This window comes from Physeter macrocephalus, chromosome 14 (assembly GCF_002837175.3).
Source record: "Physeter macrocephalus isolate SW-GA chromosome 14, ASM283717v5, whole genome shotgun sequence".
Taxonomy (NCBI): domain Eukaryota; kingdom Metazoa; phylum Chordata; class Mammalia; order Artiodactyla; family Physeteridae; genus Physeter; species Physeter macrocephalus.
Genome location: NC_041227.1, coordinates 84443500 through 84456847, shown reverse-complemented (window position 1 = coordinate 84456847; position 13348 = coordinate 84443500). Strand labels below are relative to the sequence as shown.

The 13348-nt window shown below is 44.4% G+C and overlaps 1 protein-coding gene across 1 annotated transcript in view; it reads left to right on the top strand.

Annotated features, from left to right (window-relative positions):
- The window catches only part of COX10 (cytochrome c oxidase assembly factor heme A:farnesyltransferase COX10), a 113843-nt gene that overhangs the window by 9806 nt on the left and 90689 nt on the right, over window positions 1-13348 (top strand). Inside the window, 1 exon segment of the mRNA XM_024127899.3 lies at window positions 380-701. Coding sequence (XP_023983667.2) covers window positions 380-701 — 322 coding nt within the window.

Below are 13348 nucleotides of genomic sequence, written 5' to 3'. Positions count from 1 at the left end.
GTTGCCTTGGCTCTTGATTATAGAGAACGTTTTCATTGTATTTGGAATATGAAACCTCCAGTTTCTGGTACTACATGGAGGGAAATTCTGGGGGAGATGAATATGAAATAAATTTATCTTTCTTTCAAGGAACTTAAATTCCTAGGGTTTTCTAAGCCGTAGAATTTGAAAAACCAGTTAATTGTATTCTCCATATTTCTTAGTAGAGTGATTCCCATGTAATACACTCTAACACGAGTTACTTCAGTGAGTATTTTTAAAGGTATAGGAAAATCTTTTAGGTATTTTACAAGTTGGACTGATGGAAGGTGCTACTGAACAACCATTTCAGAGCATTTGGGGCCTTGGTTTCCTAGTAACGTGTACCTTTTTTATTCAGTATGTCACACAACTGAACAGAAGCTTCAACCAGCAAATAAAACCAAAGCCGGAACCAGTGGCATCTCCTTTCCTTGAAAAATCATCTTTCGATGAGTCCAAAGCCAAAATATATGAGATGAGACCTCTTTCACCCCCAAGCCTGTCTCTGTCCAAAAAGCCAAATGAGAAAGAATCGATAGAACTAGAACCCACCCCGGTAATTGAAGGCTCTATAGCTGTGGGAACAGAGACAAAAGAAGAAAAGCAGTGGAAAGAGATGAAGCTGCGTGTGGATGATCTGCCAGGAGTTTTGGCCCGGCTGTCCAAAATCAGACTCACAGGTACTTTGTTTTTCCAGTCCCGTCAGATTCTTACTTGAGAGTGTTTTTTGTTGTTGTTGTTGTTGTTGTTTGGTTAAACAAAATGCTACTTTTGTTATTGCCCCCCAAAGGAATGATCTTGAAACTACAGGTCCCCTCTTAGTATTTTTCCTCTCTTCAACTTAATTGGGATTTGAAATCAAATTTTTGGAATTCTGTTTACGCAGAATAGTAAATAGTATTACCCTAAACATATTGCACTAAAAATAGTCTCTCTTTTATTTGCAGTTAACACAGAATATTTATCCTGCTCATTTCCTTGTCTTTTGTGTGTTCACACCTACTGCCCTGTAACGATGCAGTAAGATAATGTGTTCTGTTTCAGTTCTGGAAACGAGAAGGACTGCACTGCTGGGGCTGATGGGCGGTGAACCCACGGGTGCTGGGACGCCCAGCTCCCTGCTGAGCTTTGCTTCTTGTCGGGCCCCTGGGATTTTCCCACATGTGCGGGAATGTAGAGTGTTTCTCTGCGAAGAAAGCTGTGACTACACTGTTGAGCAAAGCTTGTCTGATTTTGTAAATAAAGTTTTATTGGAACACAGCCACAGCCGTTGGTTCTGTGCTGGTGTCATGCTGCCTCGGCAGAATTGAGTCATTGCCACAGAAAACTTATGTCCTGGAAAGCTTGGAATATTTCCTGTCTGGCCCTTTAGAGAAAAAGTTTGCTGACCCCAGCTGTAGAGCATGGACTAGTGAGAGGCAAGGATGATGGCAAACAAATCGGTGGTGGTCAACTGAGAAATGACCTGGGGCTGAGTTAAGGAGAAAAGTGGGGAGAGAGAGAGAGAGATACGAAGGAAGTGGGATGAACAGAACCTCAGGCAGGCGTCGTGGAGTGCTGGGGGCCATAACATAGAAGGGTTAGGACACGGACTTGCAAGGAGTCTTGACTGCTGTTAGGTGAAGCAAGCCTTCCCCAGTCCTGGGCACTTTGCTCCTTACTATCCCCCGCCCCCCCAGCCCAGTTCTGAGAGAGAACATAGAGTAGTGACCTCTGGGCTGGAGTCCCTGCCCTCAAATCCTTGCTCTCACTAGTTGAGTGACCTTGAGCAAGTTCCATACATCTCCGTGCCTCAGTTTACCCATCTGTAAAGTAGGGATAATAATGATACCTACTTCCTCGGTCAATACTGAGTTTTAAATGGGGTGACATCTGCAAACTGTGTAGAAGAGACCATGTTAAGACCTATACACTTGTTTCTTAAATAAAAAAAATAACTTTTGTCACCTGGGTGCCCCTACGGGCACTGGAGTTTGCTGCCCCTGCTCTGGGACAACTTGGGGCCTTCTGCTGTGGAAGACTGGATGAATGGTTGTGTTGAGACTTAAGAATGTGAACAATGAAGGGAGAACCAGGTTTGGGGGGAGAACAGTTTTGGACACACAGAATTTGAGTTGCTGCTGGCATATCCAGGTGGAGAGGTCCAGCGGGCACTGGCTGTGAAGGACAGGAGCTCAGCTAGCCCACTGGGCCAGAAGAGCAAGCGGTCTTCAGTGCAGGGTTGACCGTGAAGCCGCGGTGGTGAGCAGGGTTGCCAGAGGTCAAGTGTAGAGTGACCAGAGGAGAAGGCCAAGGACAGGACTTTGGGACAAGTCCCCTTTTAAGGATTGGGCAGAGTGTGTAATGGAGTCTGCAAGGAAGTAAATGGTCAGAGGAAGGGAGAGAGGAAGTGACTTTGTCACGGAAGCCAGTCCATAAAGGAAGTGATCAACACTTAAATGGTAGAGGTCTCCTAAGATGCCCGGCCATGAAGTTATTTTATTGGGCGGTTAGGAAGTCAGCGTTGACAGACTGCAAAGTCAGGAACTACTTATCAGTGTTTCTTCTTAGAGTCTCAAGCGAGGTACTTTAAATAATTAATTTAAAATAACGTCTTAAAGTTTGTTTTCGTAATGCTTATTTCTTTAGGGACAGATAGGATGATAACTGGTTTAGGATCATTTGTGGGGGGGGCTGGGGGCACATTTTCCTTCCCTTCGTGCCAGATGTTGTATTGGTTTTCCTTTTCTGTACCTTATATATAGGGTTGTATATCTGAATAGGCATTCCAGATGCAGGGTTTGATATTTAAAACGTGGTGTCTGACATCTAAAGCAATGACCAAATCCCTTCTTTAATGGTACACGTTGTGCTCTATTTATGTTGCTTGTCGACTTACCGGTCCCCAGGTGTCAGTTTGCTAAGGAGCATACGTGGCACGTACGTTCAGACGGGGCTTCTGCTGACCCCAGAGATCAACTCCCAGAGGCCTGGGACCGGACCCAGAGCTCTGCATTTTGGCACGCGTGCAGATGATGTGATGCAGGTGGTCCTGGACCACCCTTCGAGAAAGTGAAGGAAGGGTTGCACAGGCAGAGGGCCAGGCCCAGCCCCGGTGGCCTGGAGGATGTGGGAGGGCTCGCCCCTTCCTTGCCGTGAGCCAGAGCAGCCCTTGCCACCGCTGGCACGGGAGCAGCCAGCTCGGGGCTGTGGACCACACAGGAGAGATGCGCGCAGGCGAGGTACACGGAGGGAACGGTGAAGCAGCAGCCTCCCCTGCAGCTGCAGGCGGAAAAGCCCCGGGCGGTAAATTTCTCCTCCAGCATTTTATATATTCCATGCCCCAGGCTTCTGGATGAGCTAATTGAATTAAAGTCATTTCCTTCTGCTTATTCCATGTAAAGAGGCAGCACCCTTTGGGTGACCCCGACCCTCTTATTTGACCCCTTACCTCCCTGTTTATTTTATTACTTGAATTCACACATGTCTTGGAGCCAGCAGGATTTTTTTTTTTTTAAGAAAATCCGCGGTATCTATAAATTGATTTCTTTTGGACTCTTAACATCTTGGGCAATTCGTTTATAGCTAATGATAGCCGAGACAGCAATACCTGGGAGTCAGGGATCACTCTTAGAGAACTAGTCTTCCTTTCTCTGCCTCCTTCCGTTTATAGCTGTGATACGCCGAGAATAACTAACTGTAGACTAAGTGAAGAGCCACACAGTGACGTCTTTACATTCCTTTGTAGGACAGGAGGGCGGTAGTGGGATGATGCCCTGGCGTTTATGCCAGGATCCGGGCCAAAGTTTGCAGGAGATAATGCCATTTAAAGATATTTTTCTTCTGTGAAAGGAAGTAAGACTGAGTTTATAAAGAAGTAATAATATGTCTCCCTTGAGTTTCTCTTGCCAGCTGAGCTATTTACAGTATGTTTTTGGAGTTTGTTGCAAGGACCACACTGGGGTGAAGAAATTCTATTTGGATTAGGATCATAAGAAGCTTTGGTGACTCAGCTGAGTTTATACTTAATATGTGTCAATAAAAAGCAGAAATGTTTTCCTGAATAATGTCTGTGCTGAAAAGCTACAACACATTTTCTGAGACCAGAACACTAAAATAGATCGTTTATTGGAACCAATAGATTAGGCTGTCCATGGAACTGAGATAAACTACGGTCTGTCAGTGTATAGATTTTTTTTCCCCTAGAACCTAGAATGGCGCTTTTTATTAAAAGGAAAAAAAAAAAAAACAACCCCAAGAATAGAGGATACAATTTTATTTTAGATTGCTTGTAGTTTTTAAAAGTCAATGTACTGTAATCATCAGCTCTCAGATACTGCATAAAGGATTTTTCTCATTTTCATAAAAATATTAGTTGAGTAGAATTTTAATTTTTTAAATCTTAATGTATATTTTGAAATAAATACCTTAATATTTATATGCTTGTTAAATGTTAAAGCAGTATTTTTATTAGTAAGTGTTTACTTTTAGAACAAATAGAAAATATAGATAAGCAAAAATGAGACGAACGGAATCTCCTTATAAGTCTACCCTCTCAAAATAATAACCATTTTGATGATTTTGGTGTATTCTAGAATGTTTTCCTATACATGCCATTCAGATATTTTTGCTTTTTAAACAAAAGTAAGATCGTAATGTAAATGCTTTCTGTACTTTTTTAAAAATTCTGATTCTGTGCATATCTTTTTGTGTCCCTGTGCTTACCCTGTTTTTGTTGACCTTCTCTTTTAATAAGTAGTGTTGTCTTAAGATACAAAAGCACATGGTAACATACCACCCAGTTTGACATGGTGTTGTTGGACTTCTCTTGCGTTTTAAGCTTGAGGATAGAGGCTCTCAGTTTCCATTACTGGTAAAACATTCCTGTGGCCCAAAGGAGACACAGAGGCAACCGGCAAGGGAACTTTTTCTCTGAAAAGGTTTTTCCAACGTGTTTTTGAAACCACAGAGCCAGCATCCTACTTTTTCCCAAGTCTGGTTTCTCATGCCGTCCGCTTCCACGCTCAGCACACAGTGTGTCTATGCCCGGCTTTTGCCCCAGTGCCCCCGCCTGCCAGGCATACCCGCTGTGCAGGGGCGGTGTTGGTGCGGGGCTTGCTCTTCGGGTTAAGGTCCTCAGATTCATCTCTGCCTCGGCTCGCTGAGGAGCACGTCTGCGCCAGGCCCTGCTTTCTCTCTGGTGTGACTGCGCTTCTCTCCCTCCAGCTGTGATGCAGCTGCCTCCAGACAACCCTGCTGTTGCATAAAGTGGGTCCGTGTCACCGTGGTCCACCCTGGCCTCTGCTTCTGGCCCCTCACCCTCCACACCAGCCAGGAAGGCAGGGTCCCGTCGATAGCCTTTATTTCCCATATTTATCCATTTTCTTCCCACTTGGTATTAAGGTAGTCTAATTTTCTGCTATTCAAATAGTGAAAGTAATAAGTCAGCTCTCAGCAACTGTATTCAATTTCATCTCATCTGCACTGTATTTAACAAACATTTCTTGAGGGTTTTAGTATCCTCTCTTTACCTGATTTATTGCTGACGTAGGTTTTTCTCCAGTTTTCATTTTTATTCCATCATTTCATTTGGTTTCTGGTGGGAGTGGGCCACGTAGATGCCTCAGCCAGTGTTCTAAGTTAGATGAAAAATGCATTTATCTCGGCTATTCTGTTTTCTATTGATATAATTGTTTTAAATTCAGTTTGATGTTATTTGGATTGATTGTAAGTGTTGAGGTGTGGTAGATGCTCAAAGAATGTAGAGATAAATTTCATGTGGATGATAATCATTCTCAAAAAAAACATTGATGACTTTAAAGAAGAGAAGGAGAAAAAGCTATGAGTTGAGAATTGCCTCAGCTCCATGTAACTGAAAACTTGAAGAACGGTGACTTAAGCAAATAAAGCGTTTATTACTCTCTTGTAATAAACCTCAAGAGAGGTTTATTACTCTCTTGAGTCTGCAATTAGGAGCCCAGAGCTAGTGCTCGAGGATGTTGTCTACATAGCTGGCTCTTGTTTTTTGCTCTGTCATCATTAGCTTGTGGCTTTTGTCCTCAAGACCACAAGATAGCTGCTACTCCCCCATCATCATGTTATATTCCAGGCGGAAAGAATGAAGAAGGGGGATGGTGTAGAAAAGTAGAAGCCTCCTTATGAGACTTGGCCTTTTTAGGGAATTCCCTGGTGGTCCAGTGGTTAGGATTCTACACTTTTCACTGGCAAGGGTGCGGGTTCGATTCCTGGTTAGGGAACTAAGATCCCTCAAGCCGCGCTGCCTTTTTACTTGGGAAGGGAAGCTTTTGATAGGAATGTCTCCTTACATCTCATTGGCCAGGACTGTACAGCATGGCTTTTCCAGCTAAAAGGGAGGTTGTAAAGAATTCTTACCTCTATCATTTAAAAAGCCAAAGCATCTGAAGTCCAGCCTAGTCAGCTCTGTCGGTATCCAGCTTCTCTGTATTCTCACAGCGCTCCCCCGGGCTGTCTCATTACGCAGTGTATCCCCTCCCAGGAAGAGGATGCAGGGCTGCCCACCTCTCCACCCCCAGTTTTCCAAAGAAAATAGAACAGCACCCCTAGGTCTGCTCTGGGACTACACCACACGTGCACTTCACATGTAACGTGTTTAAATGAAGACTGCTTTGCCACCTCAACATGCACTTTCCCCGTGGTGGTTGTGGACGTGTAGCCATCTGTCGGCAGTCTTTCCCTGTCGTCTTGATAATCAGATACACATTGGAGACTCCTAGTTTGTGCTGGGGAGTTGTCAACCCTGCACTGTGCAGTGAGGAAGGCCACCTAGCCCAAGACTACCTTGAGAAGTGTAGGTTTTAGGTTGACAGTGAAACTTGAGCTAAACAGGGAACGAGCCAGGTGGTCCCATGGAATTTCCTCTTTCCTTTCTCTGTTGCATTTAACAGTCACTGAAGGCTTTGGCATCCTAGGTTTTCTTCCTCACCCCAAATTCCATCATCGACCTAGGGGACTTCACTGTCTTTAGTGGTTCTGAAACTCCTTGAATCGCTTGTTATAATGCAGATTTCTGGGCCTCATCTCCATAAACCCCTTCCCTCAAGGTCTGGGGTGGGGCCTAGGAATCTGTATTTTAACGGAGGTCCCTGGTAGGCATGGTCCCCAGAACATATTTGAGGAGCTCTTCTTACCTGGAGAACACATTCAGCACCTCTCTACCACCTCATCTTCATTCTCAGCAAACTACCTTGCTTTCCATTTCAGAAAAAAATAGAGCTTTCAAAAAAAAAAAAAAAAATAGAGCTTTCGTTCTCATCAGGTGGGAACTCAGCAACTTCCTGCTAGCCAAATTTATCTGAATTCTCACCTGTCATTGCCTCTCCTCCCCTCTGCCTGTTCCCCCGACACCCCTCCCACCATCAGTGGACAGCTCCATCACCGTGGCACCTTGGGAGTCCTCTTAGACCCTGCAAACGCAAGTAGACCTCCCTCCTCTGTGGAGGGCGGGTTACTGCATCTCTGGAGGGGACCAGACCGGTTGCTTCCCAACCCTGCAGGTCAGAAATGCCCAGGTGCCTAATTAGCATTTGGGGGTATTATCAAGGGCTTGGTTTCCAGTTCAAAGCAAAACATGGTAGCATCTCATTTATTAAGATTAAGGAATGAAAAACTTACAGAAGTGAATTGAGAAGAATGTTACAAGGTTATCTATAAGTACTAAAAATAGTTTTTGCTCAATAGCGTTATTTTTTTATCTCTTAAGGGGGTGGATAGTGAATTGGGAAGTTAAGAATGAAAAGAGGAGTGCTAACATATCAGTGATTTGCTAGAAAAAAATACAGGGGCCCGCTTTCTATCTGTATTCACACGGGTGACGTTCTACCTGCAGGGGAGGAGGGTAGGTCTGTCTGGCGCTCCCTCACCCTGCGGCCTTGTCCTTGCTGTCTCTGCCTCTCGCAGTCACGTCTCCCCGCTTCCCGGTTCGCAGGCCAGCTCCTCCGCAGCCTTCGGTCACACCTCTGACCTCAGTGTGAGCGGGCACTTGGCCGGGAGCCCTTCACATCCCTCACGGCGTTCGTCCGTCACTGCACCCTCTGACATGCCCCCACGCTCTGTGGTCATGCCTGTTGGCTTGTCTGAATCTTCACCAGCCTGTGGGCACCGAGAGGCCTGGGACCACATCCATCTTCCTGGCTTGTTGCATTGCCAGGGCCTCGCTCCTGCCCTGCCCATAATAGGTGCTCAAAAAACAGAAGCTCGATGGGAAAAAAAGAAAACTGTAATGAACTCTGTTGCCACCACTTGTAGAATTTGGAACAGCTTAGCCTTTTAATTACAAATAATTATTTTACTGTGATATAATAGTTGAAATGTTTAGTGGTGACTGAAAAGTTTTGTACTTGAACTAGATGACCCGGGGCCACTAGATTTCCTCTGTCTGCTTTGTATAGTGTCACCTTCACCTGTTGTCATTGTTAGGAAACTGAGAAAAATCTTCGTTATTTTAATGAAAAGTGCTCAACTAACAGTTTCTTCTTGCAAACTCATTTTTCAAAAGAAGTGTTTTTACTTCTTAAAAGCTTGATAAACATCAGTTCTATGGAAACGTTTTTTAGTTAGTTACAAAGGTTGTAAAGTGTTGATTATTAAATATATTGAAAAGAAAAATTTCTTTATTGAAAAGGAAGACTAAAAATAGGACGACAAAGTAGAAGATCTTTGATGGTTCAAGGAAAAACTGTGATTAAAAGAACACTCTTAGGGTCTCACTCGGTGTTGCATAATTAACTTGGATATAAACAGCTTTTATTTATGTGTTTATTTACACCGACCTGATAGCAGTTTCATCTCCCTTTTCTGAATGCTGTTTGAGTGCAAACCCAGCGCTTCCCGGGGACTGTACTTAAATGTTTCATTTCGGTAACAGTGTTGCTCAGTAAATTTGAAGTTAGGAGTTTTAATTTGGTTTTAGGATTTTTAAGACCAGCTCTGGTCACTGAGTATGAAAAAAAGAAAGGGGAAAACTGGAAGGCCCGGCAAGTTCTTAGTTTTGCAGCTGTGTTATTAAAAATCTCCACTAAAAAGTCTTTATCTTTTAACCAGAAGTGGTTATGGTTTGTAATCAGTTACCCCCTGATTGACAGGCTTTAATGTGGCTGAGAAAAAAGTACCCTGTCTCTCATCAATTGACGTTTCATCTGAACATAACAATAAGCATAAAAATTGCCACCTTCCTCCATACTTGTGTGGGTAAGATAACCGTCAGGAGGTTCACGGAACACGGCCAAGCTGTGAAGGCTAAAAAACTCACTTAAATTAGAAATTGAACCATTTGAAGCTTATGGTGTTAACAGAAATGAAGAGAGAGGAAGAAATCATTAAGTACAGCTACCAAGTAAAAATACATGCTCGTTTGAAAATCAGAAAAAACTTCATTCTTGCCTCTTAGTTAAGTTGTATAATTTTGAACTTTGAGATCTGCTAACAAAAACATTCCATTGCTTGGAGCCACCGGTGAACAAAACCACATACAAATTCATTAACTGCCTGTTCTTGGGCAGCTTTGTACATAAAAGAGCTTTCAAGAGATTCATCACAGGCTTGTAGGATTTGGGTTATAATATTGCATAGTATCTGCTATCAAGGATAATGAGATGTAATAGATCACAAGGATAATTTGAAATCTGTAGAGAATCTCAAACTCTCATTTAGCCAGTGGTTTCAATCTTTTGAGCAGATCTTTTATCAGAGTTGATAACTATCCAGATTGACTTATTGGAGTTTTGTTTTTCACTTAATTCTTTTGGGGCCAGGGCTGAAAAATAGCGAGGCCTTGAAAGACAGAGATAAAGCAGGATGTAGATGACCAGTGTTTTAATATAATCGTTAGAGTTATTTCTGACTGACGATCTCAGAAAGCGCCTCCGTTATGCTTATGCTCAGAGACCAACAGTTCTCAGAGTATTGAGCCTTTACCAAAAAAAAAAAAAAAAAAAAAAAAAAAATCATTCCTGATAAAGCTGCTGCTCCGAGAAAACCTACTGTTTATTGGAAAAGGCGAAACCCTTCAGTGGTTCCTGGCTGCTCTGGAAAGCACACTGTGAGCTGGATCTGGGGAGCCTGGCTACGCTTGCACCCAGGACGTGCAGGGGGCGTCCCCTCAGCGCGGGGCTCCCTCCTCTGGGACTTGTGGCCACGCCCCTTGAGACCCGTGCTGCAGGGACATCGTGGGTTATGCGCAGGGACGCGGTGTCCTGCGAGCCCTGCTGGCCTGGTGGTGGTTTTGTAATCAGCTGGGTGGTGCGTGTGTATATCTTCCCTTCCTTTAGTGGAATTTTCTTCTGAAAATGAGTCTTTGGAGTACTTGCTACAGTACATCCCATAAAGCAGAGAGCCAAATATTATGCCTAAAGCGTATGACTGTGGGTTAGACGGTAGATTGAGTTCACTGCTGCTGGTTGACGCCTGGATCTCCGTGTATAAAATCAGACGTAATACCCAGCAATGCTTGCCTTGCTGTTCATTTTAGAGCAAGCTTCTGCAAAGTTTGTTAGTCGTGTCCTTTATCAGTAAAAAAGTTTTAAGTGCATGTGTGTATATTTATAAAGTATTTATGCTATTGTATATGAATATGTCACATATAACAAAAATGTATAGTTAAGTTACTTGTAAGTAAAATTCATGTATTCTTACACCAATGTATTATATTCATTTTAAGATATACAAAGTGTGTGTTTTAAAAGAGAGAGTTAAGAAGTCAAATATAAGTGAAAGTTCTCATGTTTTCTTCCCATAACCCTGAGGTATCCACACTCTGCTTTGAAGTGCAGTGTTTCCGGGACTTAAATAAATGTAAAGGCACTTTGGCATTGCAAAGTGCTTCACAAATGTAAGTCTTGTTTTTATCACTATCATGGTTAGTCCACATTTCTTCAGGACTGCCCTCCGGGCACTCCCCTGGACGTTCTAAGACAGAGGCGCGTGGAGCTTGTGTGAAGTGTTTTGCTGTTTCTCAGAGTTCCTTAAGACAGCGCTTTGAAATATTAAGTCTAAGCATAGTGGCTGGAAAAATACATCATCTTGAAGCACATTTTAATAATTACCAAGAGCGCTGCTTATTAAGCCCTTATTACTTGCCAGGCACTGTGCTGAGTGCTTTTGTTATACTAGAAACTAGTGTTTCTCTAAAAGGTGTCACTCAGTGTAGACAGGAGCATGGAGGCTCCGCGTGGCTGGTCCCGTGGACAGTACGCCCGGAGAGACGGAGGCTGTGGGTAGTGGCATTTGCATGATTGAAGGTTGTACGAAGAGAGGTTAACTCGGTGTTGCTCCAGAGACAAGGGTTATATCCAGAGGGAGGTGTTTCGAGGGAGTCATCCTGACTTGGTCTGAGAGAGAGGGGGAGAGAGAGAGAGAGAGAGAGAGAGAGACCTGTCTGGAGCCCTTCTGTGCAGGGCTGCCCGGGGAGAAACCGCTTCCTGTCGCCAGATTCAGGGATAGTGTCCATTCCTCCATCAGGACAGAGATGAGACTACTTGACCCTAAGTTCCCTCTGACGTTTTAGGGCTTTATTATTCTTGGAGTCACTGAATTGCGTTTCGCGCCTCTGCTGTACCCATTCGGCTTATTCCGTATTGAAGACCCGTGTCACTGCCTTAAGATCCCTCACTCCCCTGTCTTTGCGCCGTTGCCACCCTTGCCAGGTCCTGTCCCGGCCCACGCGGTTCCCTGCAGTGGCCTTTCCATGGTTCCTGAGCGAGCTTTCCTCCACTCTGGTCAGTCCTCTGTGTCCTGAAGTCGAGTCTTCCTTAAATGCCACCCTCGTTACAGTATCACACGTTTTCCCTTACTGCAAACCATGTTACCACACGCTTTGCAGGTCAAAACAGCACGAGGTTCTTATTTCGTAGTTCCTAAAGGTCCGAAGTCCAAGTGTGGCCTGGCCGGATCCCCCACTCAGGGTCCCCCTGGGCCGAAATCACTGTGGGCCGGGGCCGTGCTTCTCCCCTGGGGCTCGGGGGCCGCTGGCAGAACTCATACCTTTGCGTCTCGGCGTCTGAGGTCCCCGGACCACTCTGCTTCTAGCGGCCGCCTGGGCTTCTTTGCCATGTGGTCCTCAGGTAGCTCACACGGGGAGGCTTGCTTTCTTCGGGGCCAGCCGGGGTGTGCCTGCTTGCGACCGTTTGAAAATCTAACAGCGTGCTTTTAATTGTAGAGAGCTTCTCCCCGGAGGAGGCAGGCAGACCAGAGACCGCATCCGGTCACTCCTTGTCAGCGACGGCATCTGGGAGGATGTGGCTCTGACCAGGCTCAGGTCCAGCCTGATGGTTCCAAAAAGAGTCATGGGTAGAGCTGCAGCTGCGCTAGGTGTCAGGGCTGCCTCTGTCCCCACGCACCTCCCTAGGTGGCTGCTGAGTCTCTGCGTGGCGGTGATTGTGACTGGGCTGGACCTCCACCCGCGAGCGGGGGGCAGGTGGGAGCGGGTGCATCGGGGTAGGGGTATCCCTCTTCCTTGGACCTCCAGAGTCACCCCTGGGCCTGCAGGACAGTGCTTCTGGGCCTCTGTTGGATGGGTCACACTTCATTGGCAACATTGATTTTATGTTTATTTGTGAAGGGACAATATGAGATTACCAAATAAAATATAATTTCAAGTGCTGTGAATGAAAGAATGTATTACATTCACTGTTAATGAGATCCTGGTGTTGCAAAATGATTCCATGTAATGAATCCCAGGAAATCGATGAACAGTTTAATTACCGTTGTGGCAGTGCTGTGTGAGAGTATTGCTTTGGTCAGTTTTACAATTTATCAATTTTCTTTTCCTTTCTCTTTCTTTAAATTAATTGCTTTGATGAGGTAAGTATAAATACATTCTTTGTTAGCTTTTGATCTTTTTTTTAGAAATGTGTTACAAAATTCAGATTTCTTCATCTGCAGTGGCCCCTGTATTATTTAAAAAATACACATTTTTTAATGTGTATTACCGTTTACAATTTGTATATTTTTAAATATTTTTAAATATTTTTAAATGAGGCAATATTTCCTCATTGCTAAGTCTTACTAAAACATTGTTCTTTTCTCTCTGTCATTCTCTTGTAAACTGCTTTCTATCTCTTCTCAACTTACCGCTTGACCCATCAGTCAAAAATTTGATGTGCTTTCTGTGTTTATTTTCCATTACCCAGTCATGCTCTGGGGGCAAATAAAAAGAAAAACACTGCTTTTGTGTGTCTACATACCCTTTTCAATTTTTTTTTTTTTTTTTTTTGTGGTACGCGGGCCTCTCACCGTCGTGGCCTCTCCCGTTGCGGAGCACAGGCTCCGGACGCGCAGGCTCAGCGGCCATGGCTCACGGGCCCAGCCGCTC